At 38.5% G+C, this 22,206-nt stretch overlaps 1 protein-coding gene across 1 annotated transcript; it reads left to right on the forward strand.

Moving 5' to 3' along the window:
* The first annotated feature begins 2,850 nt into the window (after positions 1-2,850).
* Positions 2,851-16,277, forward strand: LOC139687088 (uncharacterized). The gene is made up of 6 exons (XM_071584196.1): positions 2,851-3,271; positions 3,620-3,757; positions 8,305-8,439; positions 9,580-9,828; positions 13,191-13,296; positions 14,363-16,277. Exons 1-6 carry the CDS (start codon positions 3,137-3,139, stop codon positions 15,712-15,714), a joined length of 2,115 nt encoding a protein of 704 aa, XP_071440297.1. The 5' UTR covers positions 2,851-3,136; the 3' UTR covers positions 15,715-16,277.
* The last annotated feature ends 5,929 nt before the right edge of the window (positions 16,278-22,206 follow it).

Here is a 22,206-nt window from a genome sequence, read left to right on the forward strand (position 1 = left end):
TTTGGGAATTGATGTACATAGACGTGGAGTGTCATTCATTCAAGATCATATTAGGGTTGTCATGTCACTCATTTTTCGATCCCAACAGAAAAAAACTGTTTCACAAAAAATATCAATACGGGCAACCAAATGACTCGAGCGAGTTAAAACCCGTACTGGAGGCGGGTAACAAGCCCAGCGCCTCCAGTGTTGCCAGATCGAACGCTACGTTGCCAGTCCCATAACCTAATTTACAGACCACGTATGTCTCAGGACAACAAAAAAATCTATGTTTAAATTTTGACAATTGGTTATAATTGAATTGCCGCTTTCGTCCTACCTTGACGAAAAATATTAATTATGGTCATAAAAATAATCTTTGATTTAAAAAGAGATTTTAAAGTAGATTTAAAATTTTGGTTATCCATGAGTCCCGCTCGAAAATGAATAAATGATTATGAATTTGAATGCTAGCAGAAAGGGGTCCATTTTGAAACAAAGGAATGATGTATTGCGTGATTCTTTTTTTCTTTTGTCTTGCGGTGTAAACACGGAGACTCACTTTGAGAATTGTTTATAAGAAAAGTCGTATTGCAATAGAATGCACATTATTTTTTATTTTTCCGTTTTCACCTTTAAAAATGGTTTACTATTTCAATGCGAGGTTTGGCCGCAAAATGAAATAAATTGTGAATTGTATGTCACTTAGGCACAACATGTTTGGAAGACATACAATAAAGCAAAGGAACGACGATGGAAAACAAAACATCTCACAGGGTAGTAGAAGCCATGTCTTAAAAGTAATGTCTGTGATTTTATTGTGACGTGACAGTGTTTCGGACCACGATCGGACCCTTGTTTGAAATTGTTTGTTGATGCGCAATTTCCATAGTTACCGCATGCGCAAAGGACGATGACTTTAAAACTGCATGAAACTGTAATCAGTTCTCTGTTCAACGATCCGATTATCTAGGTTACTTTTCCTAGGAATAATACTAGCGAGGGGCGATATTAAGCTGTAAATTCTCGCAGGAATACCGCCCAAAGTGCGTGTCATTTCCATCGTACTTTGGATGCATTTATAATTCCCAATTCCATATAAGACGCCTACTGTGGTATTATTCAGGTTTAGTTTTCACGAGGGAGCACTTGTGATTGGACAGGACGATAAAGGATCTATGAATTCTGATGTTTAAACTCTTATGAATCGAAAGGAAGAGATTTGTTTCATTAAATAATAAACATCCGTTCACGTGTGTGTGTATACATATATATATATATATATATATATATCAAACTATATTTTATATATATAGTTTCATCAAACAAGGCATTTCCAAAGGCTCGAAACCACGAAATTTTAATACCCATCGATTTACAGTAGACCTATCTACATCATCGTCACAACATAATAAACAGCCCTTAAAACGACGATTGAATTTCTCAGTAGGAGTCAATTTTTCGCTATGTAACTAATGCTTGATGTTTAGCTTAGCCGTTTTTTTCTGGAAAATAGCATAAATTTTCTTTAATTAATATTGATTCTCATCCCATACCTGTCGCACTGAATTTCCAATTCACTCGGCAATGCTTGCAACCCCTTGGCTGACTGACAAACTAAAGCTTGGTCAGTCTATCAAACCTAAATGAATTCCCCTCCTACTTTCATTCCTGCCTCCAGTTCCTCTTCCCATAATGCTTCTCTTTAATCATTCTCTCCACATACATACGTATTGAACAGCACCGGTGATAATGAGATACACCCCATGCCTTACACCTCTTTCTAACACTGCCCATCCGGACTGCCAGTTTGCCACTCATAGCAGTCTGAGACATGTACAGGTTGCGGATTAGCCTCCTTTCCCTCCAATTTATTCCTAATTTCTTCAATATACTCATTAGTTTTTCCCAATTTACTCTATCAAAATCTTCTTCTATAATCATACGAAACAGGCAAATACGTCTCCTGATTGTATTCTGTATTCCTCCCGATTAGCGATCTGATTACTGCAATGGCAACCCACATGCCTCTCATGGGATAAAACTCACTTTATGGGATAAAACTCACTTTACGTATTTTCTACTGTTCCGAACACAGAATTTGAAATTGTTGGGTCTACCTCTTCTCCAAAATTTGGAACGGCTAACATCTTCAATCATCGACACTTACTGTACACTTCATGAATGTTAAACCAAGTGCGTAAACCAGAAATTGGTAACGTCAACATCAAAGGAGGATCATTGACATCCAACCGTTTATTATACCAAACATTGGGCATCGCCAAAACCGTTTCCGACGGTGCTGTCATAATCCACTTCGGATTCAGTGATTTGTTCATCAGCACACAATTGAGCTCTTCAGCAAATGCTTAAATTAGCACTGAGCGATAATTAATCCGAGGAATGAACGCCCGAGGCCTCACCTGGGTGGTTTTCACGCGAATCCCAAAATTTGCTTGTATTCTGAATGAGTTACATACCTCGTTTAAACACCATTTATACTAAACCGTACGCAACCTCTGATGGTTTCGAATTCTACGTAAGATTTTAGTAACTTTGAATTGTTTTTTAACGATAAACACGCAAATAATATCGTCTTGAAACACACTTTTACTTAATCTCTTGATTACCGTTGACTTATTTACATTTGAACCATTAAAACAATGACGATCGAAATGCAAATGTTCTGGAGATTTATCTTCAAGTCTACGGGACAGCCAACAAGTAAAGTTTGGGTAATTTTGATTATCAAAGCTGTAGCCTAGAGTATAAAAATTTAATCATATAAGAATACTTTGAAATTATTTAAAATTATTTTCATTTCACTCGACTGTTGTGCCGTAAGTATTCACGAAATTGTGTACACAAATATAAATTTTACAAGTGGTGTTGCGATACGACTTCGCGCCTGGTGACCATTTATTGTGTTTGAGTCTAGGTTGTGGACGTTGCTCTTACGTGAATACACATATCCCTAAATTAACATCCCTATATTAACATTTAATTAGTGTTGTAACATTTTATCATAGTCGTGACATTTGGACTGGTAGCCGCCAAGAACAGATAAACTTTCTCGATTTACATCGCGTTGTTTTGGTGGTCTGGGCATTTATTTCTACTTATAAGTGTAAGTTTTGCTATTCTATGAGTGGGCAATATGTATCAGCACGGTAATGAGATAATTTGCCGATTATGTCGAAAATGGTGCGACTCCTTTGTGGATATATACAACCCGAAAGGAACGCGAGGTTTGGTTGTTTGGAGAGTTATGAAGGATCTTATTCAGCTTGATGTAAGTATTATGCACCACACAATCATTGTGGTAACGTTTTATTACCGTTATGGCGCATGGGTATGTGTCTATTGTAATTTTGTGGTGCTATGAATCTAGCAAGTAAGAAAGTGCTTTATATAACACAAGCGGCGAAGAAGCATGCATTTTTTAATTGTAAGCAATTGTGATGTTGTGAATTAAGTCCATAGTTGACTGGACTTTTATCCGGTCAGCGAACTCTTATCCATACAAGTACATGACTTAACGCACAGCATGACTGCTCTCGAGAGAACTTAAATAAATTAAATATCTAGTTAAACTTTAAATGGGGTCGAAGAACTAATTTACATGTTCTTTTTGATGTAGGTCAGCATAGATGACACGTTGCCTAACACCATATGTGACGAGTGCATGGATAAAATAGTCGAGTTCCGGAATTTTAAAACGATGTGCATCAATTCCAGGATTGAATTTTTGAAAGCAAGTGTCAACGTAGGCTTAGTGGTAAGTAAATCGTATCAGAATTGTTTCTACTCTATTGTAATTGCAGCGTATTGGCCTGACAAATGTATGATTTTGATAATCAATCTCATTACCGTTGTTTCTTGAATAAATCATTGAAGATTTCTCTGAACACCCTGTCATTAATACGATTTAGTCGTATTTCGTAGCATTAATTTCATTTTTTGTGTTTCAAACAAAGAGAGAGGGAATTTTTGTAATCATTGGATGTTGGAAAATGAAGTTCAGTAGCAATCTGATTCAGATGTATATTTTATCAAGGGATTATAGACATTATTGAACGAATATCAGGACGCTTGTGAGATGCGTTTAATAAAGATTAATGTTCACGAGAAAGTGAAAGTACCGTAAAATCTGATTGTCATGTTTCGACTTTGAAGTAACAATGTGTAACGCTAGATGTCGCTCAATTGTTTTTCTCTCGCGCATTAAAAATTGTGGGCCTTGTTGAAAATAAATTGGCGCGAATTGTCGAAACGCTAGACAAATGAAAACCTAGCGAAGAAACTGTGACAAAACCCGGATATTAACATCAAAACTGGAAATTTTGGAGAAATATCATAAAATTAATTGGAAAAGTATGTGGTAAAATATATTACATTGTTATTATTACATAATCTACCGGTTAAGGTAGGTTTTTGGAATGACATAACTTTCAAATAAATATTTTGTGACTCCTAACAAATCACTAAAATCCAGCATCCTACTCTACATCAGGTCCCTCTTCATCTCTGAGTACTTCCTTCCTCCCTTCATTCCCTATCCGAGACGTCCCTGCTTATCCTGTTCCTCGTTTGCCTAACATTCGCCCCTATTACAGTCTTCAACATCCCACTATTGCTGATCAATATGCCCGTCATCCATTCTTCATCTGCCTTCCTAGTATTATCTCCCAGCAAACCCCCCTCTTCGCCCACCATACCAAGTACTTCCTCATTTGTGTTCCTTCTTTCAGTCCATTTCACCTTCTCCATTCTTCCAAGAAACATAAACTCTTCCACCTTTTCTAGTTTTTGCCTTCCTATTTTAATGTTTAGCTTACCCTTTTTCTTTCTAGAGAATCGCATAACCTTTGTTTTATTAATATATTCATTCTCATCCCATATCTGTCGCACTGAATTTCCAATTCAATCAGCAATGCTTGCAACCCTCTATTGGCTGACTGACATTAACTAAAGCTTGGTCATTCAATCAAACCTAACTGATTTTAAATGAATTCCCCGCCCACTTTCATACCTACCTCCAGTTCTCCTTCCCATAATGCCTCAATTTAATCATTTCCTCCACATTTCCTGTACTCTATCTTCATGTGGAGGTCAGAAACTTTGCAGACAGCCTTTGCAGTTTATGTCTGGGTATATATTTTTCATTTCCTATTAAATTTGTATCATTTCTCCTTTGCTACTGCATTCCACCATCTCTATCACAGAATTTAACGTGATTGAATCTCATGTTTTGTGTTTCCAATATTATTAATGAGATATATATTGTGGTAGGTGAGCATGAAATGATTGTTGAAGAGTATGAGAGTATCATTCACAATATTTCCAGACTGGGTGCGTAAATACCAGGATATATTTGAGTAAACAAGCACTTTCCCATGTTTAATTTGCACATTATAGATCACACCTTTTGAGGCAACGGACACATGTTAATTGAAGTGGCACTAACCAATACCAGGGGGCGTACTTCTACAATTTATAGAGCTGTTATTATTTTACGAAAACATACACTATACACACACGTAGCTTAAGGTTTGCAATTTCAATAGGGACATCAGTGATCTGCCCAATAAATGCGCAAGCTTGCGCAATCTGATGGCCATAATTCCTACCTACCTACCTACCCATAATGCCTGTCTTTTAACCTTTCCTCTGCATATAGGTCGAACAGCAACGGTGATAATGGACACCCCATGCCTTACACCCCTTCCTAACACTGCCCAACCGGACTCCCCGTTCCCCACCCGCACCTGAGCAGTCTGAGACATGTACAGGTTGCGAAGATTAGCCTCCTTTCCCTATTCCAATCCATTCCTATTTTCTGCAATATACTCATTAGTTTTCCCAAATTCACTCTAGCAAACGCTTTTTCGAAATCTGCGAGACAGGCAAATACCTCCTGGTTGTGTTCTATATTCCTCTCTCGATTAATAATCTCATTATTACTGCAATGGCATCAAAACGCGTACCTCTCCCCTTCCTAAACCCATAAACTGATCATCCCCTAAGCAATCATTTGCCCTACTCTCTCTATCCTTTTGTTTATGATATTTAATTATTATGTAATATCATCCTACCCCAACAAATCCTCTCCTTACTCCCTCTGCGAGATATATATACTGTGTTTGACTTGTATTTTTACCTGACTTTATTATACGATAACAAAACCAAGGTCGTAAATGAAAATTTTCTATGTGAAAAAGCCAGGTTCATTTTTCATTTGCTATGTGAAGATTTTTCACCAAGTCAATGCCAGAAAGATTGTTATTTCAATTATATAACAATTAAACAAACTCAGTACGATGACCGTTAACAGATGTCATCATAATATAATCAGCACAAAGACATTCAATCATTATATCAATGTCAACGTCAAGAATTTCTTACCGGAGTTGGATTTTGGGACTTCCTATGTGCACCAAATGGTGACCCCAGGTTTCCGAAAACAGGTCTCATATCTGTAGATGAGTTACGGCTATGACCCTCTGAAAAACAAGACGACCCTGTCTTCCAGTCAACAGTTAATTGTGAACAAGGTAAAGAGGAATCAATAGATACAGATATACATGTATATAACAAGGTGGTCCTCAAAATTCAGGCAAACAGCTTACCCTACCATAAGCTCATTATCAAGGCATTCAGATATGTATATTACTACTGGTAGAGATAAAAGCAGAACGGACGAACTTGGTTATTATTCAGGTATACATGCCACCGAGCAACCATAAGGAAGAAGAGGTCGATAGGATATACGATCAGTTAGAGGACATGATCGCGTGTGTTCCCGCAGGGAAACATTTGATAGTGATGGGGGATTGGAATGCGACGGTAGGCGAAGGAAGAGATGGTGATGAGGTGGGGGACTACGGTTTAGGCACGAGGAATGACCGCGGGGAGAAAGCAGTAGAGTTCTGCAGGAGACAGGGGTTAGTCATCACCAACACTTTGTTTAGACACCACGAAAGACGCAGGTATACATGGAAAATGCCAGGTGACTCAGAAAGGTATCAGCTAGATTATATCCTGGTTAGACGCAGGTTTAGGAACAGTGTGATAAATTCGCACAGCTTCCCGGGAGCGGATGCGGACTCAGAACACAATTTAGTTTTTATGAAATGTAGCGTACGTTTCAAAAAGATAAGGCAGGGGCGGCGAGTTAGAAAATGGAATGTAGAAGCATTAAATGGGTTGAAAAGGAAGGAATACAAACAGGCGGTAGAGAAAATCATGGAGGATGGTAAAGGGCTTAGTACTATCGAAGAAAAATGGGAAATGATCAAGAAAGGGTTGTCTAAAGCCGCAAAAGACACTATTGGAACCGTTAACGCTAAAAGGACTAGGAAACCATGGATCATGGATGAGATGATTACAAAGATGGATGAGCGGAGAAAATGGAAGAATATAAATACAGAATTAGGCAAAATGAAGTACAAAGAATTGAACAATAAATTGAGGCAGGCAACAAATAAAGCAAAAGAAGCATGGTGGAAGACGCAGTGCGAGGATATGGAAAGTCTGCAGAGGAAGGGTGAAATCGGTGCGCTGTACAGTAAAGTTAAATCGTTATCGGGAAGTAAGAAAGGAAGAGCTATGCTAACAGTTAGAGATAAGGCGGGTAAGGTAATAACTGACGCAGGAAAGATCCAAGAGAGATGGAAGGAGTATATAGAAGAACTGTATAGTAAAGAACTCAGACCAACAAAGTTAGACATAGAAAAGGAACATGATGTAGAGGAAGATGGCTTAGTTGTCTACGGCATACTCATTGACGATGAGATAGAAAGGGCATTAAGGGAGATGAAACTAAATAAGACCGTGGGGGTGGATAACAGGTACGATGCTAGCATTAGAAAGCTTTTTTTGATTTCCCGTGAAAAATGAAAACTTACATATCAAAACGCCGTGGCATAAAAAAGCTTTTAAGAAATCTATCAAACCAGCAAATACGTATTCCCGATTGTATTCTCCATTCCTCTTTCGATTAGTGTCCTCATTACTAATAAATATATGTGACATTAAACTGTATAAGTATAGTAATGCAAAAGTTTAAAAAGTATGAAAATAATTCACCTTGACTCTCTCACACCTCTGAAGAAACGGGTTTGGAGTTTTTGTAATTTATATTCTGTAAACTTGGTATGAGTTAATCATTTATTGATTAGTTCCCCCCTGCCACACACCTTTTTGGTGGCTCAGAGGGTATTGATGTAGATGTAGTTGATCATATATCGTATGTATCATGCTTAAACTGTGCCTAGATGTTACTGTCTAATGATTTGTTCGTTTCTTTTCCTTCTGTCTTAAAAGGAAAATGAAGTTGGGACATCCCGAGGACAAAGTATCCGAAAGGAAGGGATTGCATCTCATATCTCAGCCAATGTGGGTTATGAAAATTCATCGGAATGGAAGAGTCTTCCTCAAAATGCTGCCAACGTAGACAAGGTATCGCCGTGAAGGCTTCCCCTTATCGATAAATAAATATGTTATCATACTCTTTAAGTGGATTTTATGAAAATTTCCCATCGAATGACTGTGTTTGCCTGTTTCGGAGCTTGTTAAACATTTGCCGTCAGCTGTTTTGACTGTTGTTTTGCCTTAGGAGGTTGTATATGCATTGGTAGAGCCATCCGTTGTCTACAGTGATGAATCAAAGCAAAATATCTGACCTGTTTCGCTTCAACCTCTTGTAAATGATCTTCCAAATGTTTGCATGACCGCGTTCTTGTTCCAAATTGACAAAAATAATGACCTGCTTCACGGATAGCCTTTGAACTCCCAATTCCTCGATCAAAATATGAGAAATGTGCTCTTTTTATATCTCTATAAACTTATTAGGACCGTCATCCAGGACTATATGGTGATATATACACAGGTAGTCTAAAAACTAATGCAGACATGCTTACTGTGGACTACACAGACAAAATGAGTTTAAGAAGGGGGTAGAGAGGGAATGTTACTTCCACATGCCACCTAGTTGCACGTGGAAGTAACATCCCCCTTCAAGTAGAGCACTGCAGGAGTTATTTACATGAGGTAAACTGAAAACTAATGCACACTTGATTGTAGACTACGCAAACAAAATGAACTTCAGAAGGCGGAAGAGGAGAAATGTTACTTCCACATGCCACCTAGTTGCACGTGGAAGTAACATTTCCCTTCAAGTGGAACAATGCAGGAGTTATTTACATGAGGTAAACTGAAAACTTATGCACACTTGATTGTAGACTACACAAACAAAATGAACTTCAGAAGGAGGAAGAGGAGAAATGTTACTTCCACATGCCACCTAGTTGCACGTGGAAGTAACATTTCCCTTCAAGTGGAACAATGCAGGAGTTTATTTACATGAGGTAAACTGGAAACTAATGCACACATGCTTACTGTGGACTACACAGACAAAATGAGTTTAAGAAGGGGATAGAGAGGGAATGTTACTTCCACATGCCACCTAGTTGCACGTGGAAGTAACATCCCCCTCAAGTAGAGCACTGCAGGAGTTATTTACACAGGGTAAACTGAAAACTAATGCACACTTGATTGTAGACTACACAAACAAAATGACCTATTGTGAACATTTTTCAGAGCCAGGTCTATTTGCGGAAGAGTGTTGACGATGGCAGAGATGCCACGAAGCACGCAAACCGTGGTACGATGCTCCATGTCCCCAGCGCCTGTGGTCGTGTGGTGGCGGAAGTGGATGGCGTTTCGATCAGCGACTCTCAATCCAACCTGAGCACCGGAAAGGAATCAAGAAGAGTGCCGAATGCCGGCACTGTTATGCCGACGAGGCCATCGGTGGACCTTGGGAGTGACAATTCAGACAACAATGAGGTGAGCATTATATATATATGTGTATATATATATATATATGTGTGTATATATATATATATATATATATATATATATATATATATATATATATATATATATATATGTATATATATATATATATATATATATACTACCTTGATCAAAAAGTTCCCGGAATAACCACCGTGTGGCGCTCCCATCGTTCCGATTTGAGTTCTGTTTTTTTTTGTTAAATTGGTACATCTGTTGTTGATATTCCCTTTAAATCTTAGTGTCATAACTTGACATTTGCAAAAGTTACGTAGCCAAGAGTACATCTATCTCTGTGTGTGTTGGCGATTTTTTACAATTTCAGAAATGGATTTAAATTTGCAACAACAAACTTGTATTAAATTTTGCGTAAAAAACGGATTTAGTGGCGCACGGACGTTGGAAATGTTGGAAAAGTGTTTCGGCAACGATTCTCTAAAAAAAATGGTCGTTTACCAGTGGCACGAGCGGTTCAGAAGTGGTCGTGAGTCAATCGAAGATGATGAACGCAGTGGCAGACCATCGACATCGAAAGTCGGTGAAAAAATTGATAAAGTAAAAGAAATGTTGGTCAATAACCGCAAATTAACCATCAGAGAAATAGCGGAGGACTTGAACATTGCCTATGGATCCGCCCAAGACATTGTGGTTAATGATTTGGGTTTCCGTCGTGTAGCAGCAAAGTTGGTGCCAAAAGACCTCAATTTCATGCAAAAAAGAGACCGTGTTGACGTCGCAAAAGACATGATTTGCGAGGCTGAATCCGATCCCACATTCATCAAAAGGATCATTACTGGAGACGAGACGTGGGTTTATGAGTACGACACGCAATCCAGACATCAGGCAAGTGAATGGCGTTCACCAAATGAGCCGAGGACAAAAAAACCACGTCGTATTCAGTCAAAAAAGAAGGCAATGCTGACGGTTTTCATGGATTACAACGGTGTAGTGCATCATGAATTTTTGCCAGAAGGCCAGACAGTAAACAAAGAGTATTATTTGGGCGTTATGAGACGTTTGCGTGAAGCAATTCGCCGAAAGAGACCAGAAATGTGGGCAGAAAACTCGTGGATTTTGCACCAATGATAACGCACCGTCGCACAGTGCTATCATTATTCGTAATTTTTTGACAAAAAATGCAACAAATACCATCCAACAGCCACCGAATTCACCTGATTTGGCTCCCTGTGACTTCTTTCTGTTCAATCGAGTTAAAAAACCATTACGGGGAACGCGTTTTAGCAGCCGAGAGGAAGTAATGGAAAAATCGCAGGAAGCACTGATGGACATACCGAAAACTGACCGTAACTTTTGCAAATGTCAAGTTATGACACTAAGATTTAAAGGGAATATCAACAACAGATGTACCAATTTAACAAAAAAAACAGAACTCAAATCGGAACGATGGGAGCGCCACAAGGTGGTTATTCCGGGAACTTTTTGATCAAGGTAGTATACATATATATATATATATTTATATATATATATATATATATATATATACATATATATTATATATATATATTTATATATATATATATATATATATATATATATATATATATATATATTTATATTTATATATATATATATATATATATATATATATATATATATATTATATATTATATATATATATTTATATCTATATATATATATATATATATATATATATATATATATATATATATATATATATATATATATATATATACATACATACATACATCAAATCCCTCTTCATCTATGTGTACGCCATTCATCCCCTATCTAAGACATCCCTATCACCTATTCCTCTCCCTATATTTTCTCGTCTGCCCTTAACATTCTCCCCTCTATTACAGTCTTCAACATCCCACTATTGCCAATCAATACCCCCTTCATCCATTCTTCATCTGCCTCCTCCTTGGTAATATCTCCCAACAAACCCCTCTCTTCGCCCACCATACTTCCTCATTTGTTTAGCTCCTCTGTCCATTTCACCTTCTCCATTCTTCATCTCACACACCCACATTATATCTACAATAGCCTCCAATCTACGTCTATCCTCCTGCTTCAATGACCACGTTTCCATAGCCACACACATAGCTACGCTCCATATCAAAGTTTCCTTACGAGTCTTTTCTTAATATCCTTACCCAACATCCCTGTCATCTTAACTCCCTCCTCCTTGTCTGAAAGCCTCTTTGCCTAATTGCGCAATTCTTCTCCTAATGTTCCTACTACTTTGACCGTGTTGGTCCAAAACACTTCTGAGATAAGTATAAACTGTTTTACCTGCTCTAGTTTAATTGCCGTCCTATTCTAATGTTTAGCTGAAGCATTTCTCTTTATAGAGAATCGCATAACCTTTGTTTTATTAATATTGATTCTCATCCCATACCTGTCGCACTGAATTTCCAATTCACGCAGCAATGCTTGCAACCCCTCTGTTGGCTGACTGGCAAACTAAAGCTTGGTCATTCTATCAAACCTAACTGATTTTACGAATTCCCCGCTCACTTTCATTCCTACCTACAGTTCTTCCCATAATGCCTGTCTTTTAATCATTTCCTCTGCATACAGGTCGAACAGCAATGGTGATAATGGGATACACCCCATGCCATACACCTCTTCCTAGCACTGCCCATCCGGACTTCCCATTCCCAACTTGCACCTCAAAGCAAGCGGAGACATGTACAGGTTGCGAAGATTAGCCTCCTGTCCCTATTCCAATCTATTCCTCAGTTTTTCCTTATTTACTCTATCAAATGCATTTCTTTTATAATTGTGCGTAAAAGACAAATACCTCCTGGTTGTATTCTATGTGTTCCTCTTACGATTAATGATCTCATTATTACTGCAATTGCATCACATGCTTACCTCTCCCCTTCCTGAACCCATAAACTGATCATCCTCAAAGTATTAATCATTTGCCCTACTCTCTCTCTATCTTTTGGTTATGATCCTTAGGACAACTTTGGCAGGGATCTGGGTTGGAGGGTAACTTATAGGCTTCCCACTGTGTAAACGGTATCCACATATCCTTTGATATCCAATTGTGTCGTTCATTTCGATTTCTCCCCTGTTTCCTTTGCTTGCTACACGCAAAAGGAGACTACTTTCCGGACAGTCCTTGTGGTAGATAACATATGAAGGGACTGTTATATCAGCTGTCAGCTAAGCTGTCTTTCATCTCCTATTAACCTACCTATCTCTATAAACCTACTAATACATCAAAACAAACTGATGCCTTAGTGGGTTTTGAAATTGAACTTATCCTCTTTCGAAAGTCCTTCTCATTCTCATGCAAGTTCTATCAACGCAGGGATTGTTTTAGATCGACGTTTGAGTTTGTCAACTTTCTCTCGTAGGTCGAGGAATATCCGCCTGATCCCGCCCCTCGAGTAAGCTGCCCGGAGGAGAAAGAAGAAGACATGTCCAACAAGTACTTGGAGCCACGACTGGACGAAGGCATTGGTGAGTTTATGGTTCATTTGTTTGCGGACCGTGCCGTACCGAAGACGTATGGCCGGACGTCATACATTTTAGACACGTATTCCTTATCAATCGAACCAGTTTTGCCGTGTCTACAGGGTTCGTCCGGAAAATAAGTGTACTGAGCTCAGGAAAAAAAATTTATTACACTTTTACATATCTTAAGCTAATATTCCTCAAAATAGGACCCTTGTGAGTCGATACACTTGTTCCAGCGGCGTTCCCATTCCTGGAACGCTCCTGCGAAAGCATCATCGGGAACCTCTGGAAGACACGTCGTCACGGCCTCTTTGACGGCGTCCAAAGTCCCGTATCGCGTTCCTTTCAAACTTCTCTTAATCTTTGGGAACAACAACGTTCTCTAAAAAATGTGGATCATTTTTGCAGTGATCCGGAAGTTGTGTCGCGATTTCCAAACGATTGAGTCTTTGATCATCACTGAGCACTTTCGGCCCCAACTTTGCACAAATTTTTCGCATCTGTAATTGCTCCCTAATAATCTCGTGCACTATTGTTTTTGGCACATTACACTGCTCTGCTATCATCCGAACACTAAGACGACGATCAGAGTTCAGTACATCGCAAACTTTTCGCACATTTTCGTCGGTGAGTGTCATTGACGGGCGTCCAGGCCGTGGTTCGTCGTCGACCTCTTCTCTGCCCTCCACAAACATCTTGTGCCACCGAAAGATCATGTTTCTGGACATGGCTGACTCCCCGTAAGCCTGGTTAATCATACCGACAGTTTCGGTGGACGATTTCCCAAGCTTTACCGCAAATTTGATGGAATAACGCTGCTTCGGCATCACGTTCCGTGACGTGGGTCGAGCGTGGAGGTTCGCGTTAACAGAGCTCCTCACTACACCACAGCTCAGAGCCAACTGCCTTTTTCAGCGTCGCTTGCCAACATACCCCCCTCCAATCGCAGCCCATCAGAGCGGTGCTGGGCGCGCCTGGAGCGGCGGGAAGAAATCAGTACACTTATTTCCCGGACGAACCCTGTACATAATGAAGATTTTGAAGTATTTTCCTCCCATTTCTCCCGAAGGTACCCTGAAGGCCTGCGATGCTCCGAATTGCCGTAAGGTCTTCAGTAGTTTCAAAGCGCTGGTTGTCCACAAGAACGATAAGCACAAGAACCTCATCGGGAACTGTAGCGGCGATGGAAATGGTTATATCCCACCAAACTCAACTATGAGGCAGGGAACGGTTTCGAATGCCCGGGACACGGTAGACCAACCGAATTATGTCGCAAGGGTTAGCATTGAGGAGTTTGTCTGCGAGTATCCGTCTTGCGAAATGAAGTTTTCCAACCTCAGCCTGTTACTTAGTCACCAGGTGAGTCATTCTCCGAGTAAGGACTGTGGTGTCGTTGAGGATACTTCGAATAAGAAGGACGATTTGGTGGATTCAGATGACGATATCGAATTCTTGGAGGAGGTTGACGTTTCGAATCGTGGGTACAACACGTCTGAAGGGAATCCATCGGAGAAATCGTATGGAGACGATTCGTTTATGGTCGTCGACGGCCGATCCGGAAAGGACCAAGTTGCAGGAAGCCCGGTAGACGACACGGTTACGGCCGAAGCATGCCGAGACGTTCCCGAAATGTCGATTCCGGAAGAGTTCGAGTTCCTCTGCCATCATCCTGGATGCGGCAAGGCCTTTGATAGTTACGACAGCCTTAAGAAGCATAAGAAGCAGAAGCACAAGGTTTCCAAAGAGGTTAGGAAGAAGATAGCGGCCTTGAATGAATTGAATCGTTTGAATATCGATATGGTGGGTCACAGGTCACCGATGAAGAAACCAAAGCTGCGATCCATTTCCAGTAATAAGGTCAAGGCTACCGGAGATACTCCAACGTCAACCGTGGTGTCCCGTGTCAAGGAAATAGGGGAGAGGTTGGATTCCTCCGTTCCGCAGAGTACAATGACGTCGGGGGACAGTTCAAACTCATCAACCGCGACGTACCTCTGTCCCTGGTCGGCCTGTCACCTACTCTTTGGTTCGAGTAGGGAGCTTCACCGGCACCAGGTCCAGTTTCAACACGGACGCAGGAGGAAGAATTTGAACGAAGACCTCTCCATGCCGGATAGCACATCATCCTCTCAGTCCGGTACGACATTTGAGATTGGCTCAAATGGTTCCGGTTCTGATTTGAAGGATATCAAACGTGCCAATGCCGTGCAGATGAAGACGGAAAGGGAAATGTTGGGGCATTCCGCGGTAGAGGAAAGGTTTGAGTGTCAGATCCGCGGCTGCCCTCAGACATTTGAGACATTCATGGATTTGGTGTCCCACGTGAGTGAAAGGCACAGGAACGGTCTCGGCGCCAAGAGAGGGCGGAAGCCGGGTCAAGTGAAAAGTAAGAAGAAAGCGAAGAAGGGAAAGTTATCTTAATCCAACATTTATATCGTCCAAGACTTATGAGTCCAAGTCCAAGACTCTGATTGAGAGACAAATGATTGACCGTCCTATTGCAATAATGCATCGGAATTGTGTCTTTGCGGTATTCCATCCAATGCCGTGGTCAGAGGGCATTTTGTAAAGGTCACAGGAATGACCCCCAACGTTTGTGCTTACCTTGTAAAGTGACCCTTTATCGTTAAATCGTATGACATGGGGTAAATGTAATGTCTTTTTATTTCTGTCCCATTATCTCACCGTTGTCAAATAGTGTTACTGTAATTATGTTTTCGGGTAGTTTTGTATGTGGTGCTTGATGAATATGTCGTTTTAACGGTGGGGAGAAGTATGTAGACTGGTAATTGCAAATTGCATGGGGGTTTGACTGTCCGCATATATATATATATTTGTCAAATGCATCTCCGGTTAGACTAAGTCAAGTCGACAGACCAAAGCAGCGGCCGTGACGGTCCACAAATGCCTTATATCATTGGAGTGGCTCTTTCGTCAGTGTACACAGCAAAGAATTTTATATTAACAGTGTGCTATTATGTTAAAAAGACATTAAATATATATATATGTAAAAAAAAAATATAAATATACATATATATATGCATTTATATATATATATATATAAATGCATATATTTATATATATATATATGCATTTATATATATATATAAATATATATATGCATTTATATATATATATATATATATATATATATATATATATATATATATATATATATATATATATATATATATATATATATATATATATATATTATTTATATATATATGCATTTATATATATATATGTATATATATATATATTAATATATATATATATACACATATTTATGTGTGTAAGTATATGTAATATATGTGTGTGTGTGTATATATATATATATATATATATATATATACATACATATAATTTGCTGATTCTGTTACTAGTCACTCATAAGCACGCCATCCTTTAATTTCTAAGTATTCTGCTCTCTTAAACATTTACAAAGAAAAATGGTAAATGAAATCATCCCTATCTATTTGGGGAACTCTACCTCTTTCCCCATCAATTTTCGTGGATTACGGCATGATTTTCTGGAATGGGACCAAGGATTCATTTGTGCCGCGAAATAATGGAGTGCCGGCACTGTTCCAGTTCTTATTAATGCGCATTTCTCCTTCTTTTCTTATCTTCTCAGACGAGGGTTGGGATAAGAAGACTCGAAATACCCGCGACTATGTTTTTTTTGGGTCAATGAGGCAATTGACTAAGACTTCCCGCCTGGGGAAATTGTTTCAACCTGCGTATTAAAATATTTAAATCACGTATTCTTTGACGCGGTTATCGGATGGTGAAATCGTATTAAAATTCGAGAAAACGGTGTTTGGAGTGTTTCTTCCTCTTATTTACCCATGAATGTTGATAATATTCAATTTTCTGCCGGTCCAAAAGAGTTTCCATTTTGCTTACATAGCACAGTCTCTCGTTACGGTTTAAATTACGTTATATTATTATATTAACTGACAATGTCTGAAATTGCGAGTCTCATGTCTCCAGAAATGTCTCCCAAAACAATTTGAATTGTGACTGTACTTGATGCAGTAATGTTAAACTATCCTCAAGCATTTCAATGGATAGATGACATAAATATATATTTATGTACGTGTCCTTCGATTGGATAAGAACTGAAGAGGAATGCTTTTTTAAGTTTGTTTGTATTACTTGATATTTTTATAATGAGAAATATAGTATTACTTAAATAAAGTGTGTTATTCATTCCTTTATCCAAACCCCGAAGAAGTCGTGTGCACGGGTAAGTCAACGTAATGCATTGTTCTATAATGAAACAAAGTATCAGTTAAAGTTTTCGGCAAAGAAAACCATTCATATAACTTATTAAATGCCATTGATAAATGTTATCATTTCAACGGTAGACTGAAAACTGATGCAATCACATGTTTGTGGACTCTACGAACAAAATGATCCTCAGAAGAGGGAAGAGAGGGGAAGGTTACTTCCATACACCAAGTGGTGGCAGGTGGAAGAAACATTCCATCTAACATGGAACGCATCAAAGGTTTTTTTACTTGGGGAAGGCGAAGAAGAAGAAGAATTTCTTTTATGCGACAGTATTTTTGTAAACCATTCTCCTCTCCTCGGAATTCAGTTTCCACAGCAAAGAGTGAAACTTCCTCTTATTCCTATTGGCTCCACCCTTTGCGTATTTCCCATCTAAACACCCTTCCCCTATAATGTCCTTAGAATCACTTATACTGTCTCTATCCCTACCATGTTCCCTTCTCCGCTTAACTAATCCCTCTTTATTCTTCCCACCGCCAGAACACCAGCTATCTGCCACCGTCCTCTCATAATAATGGCCACAATTGCTTATCTTCTCCCCCCTTCCTCTCTTTACCTCTCCATTTCTTTAGTTTCTCTGTTTCTTTGGGTTTTCCATACTTCCCCTCTGTCCGCACCTACCTTACCCTCTTATTCTTTCCCCCACCTTCCTCAAACAGAGCTATAAATAGAATGTATCACGCAATTCGAATCTTCTCATGTACCTTAAGATGGTTCACTGAACAGAAACACGTTGATAGTTACCTAATAAATCTGTTGAAAAATTGCAAATTTTGTTTTTCTCACAATGACGAACTTCCCCTACATCTCGCCTGAATCTGTTGAATATATCATGAGATTTTTACATACCATGTAAGATCGTCTTAAAAAATAATTAAAATAGTCAGTCAGAGTGTCAGTATACATTTTACTGGAAGACTAAGTCCACATAAGTGCTCCTCTCAAGAAATCAGTTCTCTGTATGCAATGGCTAGAATCATGTAGTTTCGTAACGTGTAAATTACGAGTGTTAACTCCGAATGAAAAAGGCAAACAGCCTCGACTTTAAAAGAAGGTGAATATGAGCTTGGGAATAAATATTAATGCTTGAAATCATACAAATATACGAAGATATTGTCCTAAGAAAAATAATGTGTGCATATAAGGTTAAGCCGAATGAAGAATTATTTCCGTAGTTGTTTAGGAATCCATAAGGTTTAATCACCATGTAGGTATCATTAAAACATTATGTCACCGTTCTACACTTTTATTATCAACATAAAATGTCTATATATATATATATATATATATGTGTGTGTGTTAGGGTTATATTTCCCTGGAATTTTAAAGCGGTTGGCGATTTTTTCTCTTTTCAAAAGGTCATCCCAAAGGTCTCAATCACCACAATAAATTCATTTTTCATCGAAAGTAGGTTCCTTTATAAAACTAAATGCAACGTAGTGCGAATCAAACATAAATTTCCATGCGAGGTTAACATCGTCAACTTTGGGAAACTTCGTTTTGACGGAGTAATGCTCGAAATATTTCATCATGTATTAGGGACTAATTTTAACAGATTTAAATTAAGGGCGGTAAAATAATGCTAATCCAAAGACGTGAACAGAAGTTAGATACTGAATAATATCTCCCCACACTGGATAGCTGCCGATTATTTAGATGTTACAGTTCTTCGAGTCCTTGGTTCGTTATCTTTAAGTGACATTTACAAAAAAATTAATCATTAACAATTGTGAATATTTCGCTTTGCGATAGTCAACTAAGCGCAGTTTTGTTTGTAGGTCACGTGACATATGGCGCTATGCGACACAGAGCAGTGTTCCGGGTTCCAGTTTCGATGAAATATTTGTTTATTCCTGTGATCGAGAATCCTCAGATAAAGGTGAAACTCAATGTAAGTTAATCACTCAGGTTTCGCTCTAAGAGATTACGCCGTTACTTGTATATTTCCATGTTTATATTTCTCCTGTGCGAGTTTAATTTTAAGTAATTCAAAATACATCTGTTTTGAATGGTTTCGGTGATAATACTGTGGTTTTCCAGTGGGTAGATTAAAATAATATTAAATTGTTCATGGCTTTCACATTTCCAGCACCAGTCTGTGTCACGGGTGATATTTTATTTCAATATCTGAACGAAGAAAGTGATATAGTTTTAACAAGAGTTTCCGATGCATAGCTTGCATGTCTGTTGTCAGTTTAATATTCTTTTGAATTTATTTCGAAATCTTCGTCTGTATTTTTGTATTTGCTTGCACCTTACGTATAATCAATGCTTAGATATGTATTTACAATATGCCGGTGGGGTATTGTGTGCTAACTTCCGTCGTTTTATGCCGTTTTCATTTCATATGGGTTACAGGCAGTTGTGTTGTACCTCTTAATGTTGCTACAAAATTCGCGAGTGGGTCTTGATTGTATTGATTGGCCAATGAGCGGCATTGGCCTCCATCTTGCCTTGGCTGTCGTCATGAATTGATTCAATCATTGATTGATTGAGCGTAGGTTGGGTCTGTGAGCGCAGCCCTTAGCCAAGCGTTTGATGTCCGCCTTGTATTAATACGTCGCCGGCAAATGATTAACGCGTTGAGGCGGTCAGATTGCCCTGAATTTAGTTGTTTCCGAGAGAAAATTATTGTGGTAATTTTTCAGGAGACATTTGTGGAGGAATTTGCCGCAGTAACCGTGAATTTCCCTGTTGTATTTTTCCGTGACCGTCCAATGTAAATTCCGTGTTTCGGATGATAAATTAGCTGCCGTATTTTTACCAATTTCGAACGACTATTACTCAGGTTAAAAATGCGTGTGTATACAGTGGCATTTAAATGTTTTAAATTTTGCGACTACTGATATAATTTCGACCATTGCTCAGGAAGTGCTTAATTTATCCGTCGTCGATGAAGTTGTTAAATAAATTCTCAAATCTTGAAATAGCGATGTTTTTGCCATACACCATAGAACTAATAACAGTTGTAGTTCTAACGACTACGTGTAATACGACTTGAAACATTTTTTCTGGCGTAATTTCTGTGGTTTTTAAGCAATTTACATGGAAACTAAACCTGCTACTATTACCGCCTGGATTCCTTCATTCATTTTTAGTGTTTGTATCTCATTATTTATTGTCATCTAGAGAGTACTTTTAACGCGCGCCGATTGTGTACACTTCATTTCAATCATAAAATAGCACGCTAATTTTGAGCGCGTCTGGATTTAAACTGGCAACTCTTTCAATCATTTTTCTTCATTATTTTCCGCAGTTTAATATGAAACTGTGGATGTGGTCGTATTCCAATTGAAGATACACGGGGAAATATATTCCTTTCCGAAAATCAAGAATTCACCTCACTTTTAACCTAATCGGATCGCGTAATATGGACGTATATGTTATGCATACATGCAACAAATGATGACCATATATCGGATGGCGATTGAATTATTTGTTATTTTTGTTCATACTTGATATAATGACGATGTAGAAGTGGATTAATACGAAAGATTCGTGATTCTTGGCATAAATGTGTGATTGCTGACAGGAGTTAATATTCGTTCCGTGTCAGCGAAAGTTCTTCTTGTAATTTTCACTATTTGACCATAACTAGCGTATTCCTAGCTGTGTGCTACCTTACCTAGAAGGATATATGGAGTTTTTGTACACGCAAACGTTGTATCCCATAAGCTTATGTACTTCGATAAATTGACGCTAATGTTACCATTCATTCTGGTTTGTTGTGCCTTCATGAATGTTTGCGTTTCTAAGGAAAACATTCGTTGTTGATTGTGCGAATTGAATGTCGGAATTCGTGATTTGTTCTTCACCGCAATTAAGACTAATTGGATGATATATTAAGGTTTCTCCAAACTAGATTGTATTCTTAGCGAATATCTGGGAAACAGAGTCGACTTATCTGCGTAATTCAAACGGGAAGCATTTTGATGAGTAATAGTGCTTTTTGATAAGTGCCCGAAACCATACCTTAAACCCGTGAATCGTAAGTCGAGAACCTTAATTATTTGGTACATATCGTTAACTGCCACAGTTTATACTGATTTGGGCGTGTTTTAAAAATGTGTATTAGTTTTCCGTACAGATTTGAAATGAATCTGTATTGATTTCAAGGTTGGAAAGGATAGAGAAATGAGTTTTTAAATTAAAAATAAGCAGCTACATGTGTATATCAACATTTATTCATCGTATAATCATTTGAAATTCGTCATCACTGGGCTACTAACATACATATCTGTCTAGTTTCCGCATTCCGAAGTGTTCAATTCATATAATTCAAGTTTATATGCAATACTATTTAGGGATAATGTCCTCTCTCATTTCATGTTATTAATCTTTTAAACTTTCGCATGCTACGCTTAAGTTTTTGTTATTATCGTGATATAATCGTGATTTGCATCGGAAAAAAACAATTTCCTATGTCTTTCACGATAGACTCGTACTCAATGAATAAATTAAATCTGATATTTTCACGCAAGTAATTAAATTACGCATTTTCCTATAAACTGCGGGGAATTTCGCAGTGGTTAACTTTATAATGGTGCCATCCGATCGTGAAATGTGTATCATGCAATGAAACAGAGTGTAAGAAACTCATTCGCCTTGCCGGGG

The sequence above is a fragment of the Hetaerina americana genome, unplaced genomic scaffold (assembly GCF_022747635.1).
Source record: "Hetaerina americana unplaced genomic scaffold, ioHetAmer1.1.p SCAF_161, whole genome shotgun sequence".
Classification (NCBI taxonomy): Eukaryota; Metazoa; Arthropoda; class Insecta; order Odonata; family Calopterygidae; genus Hetaerina; species Hetaerina americana.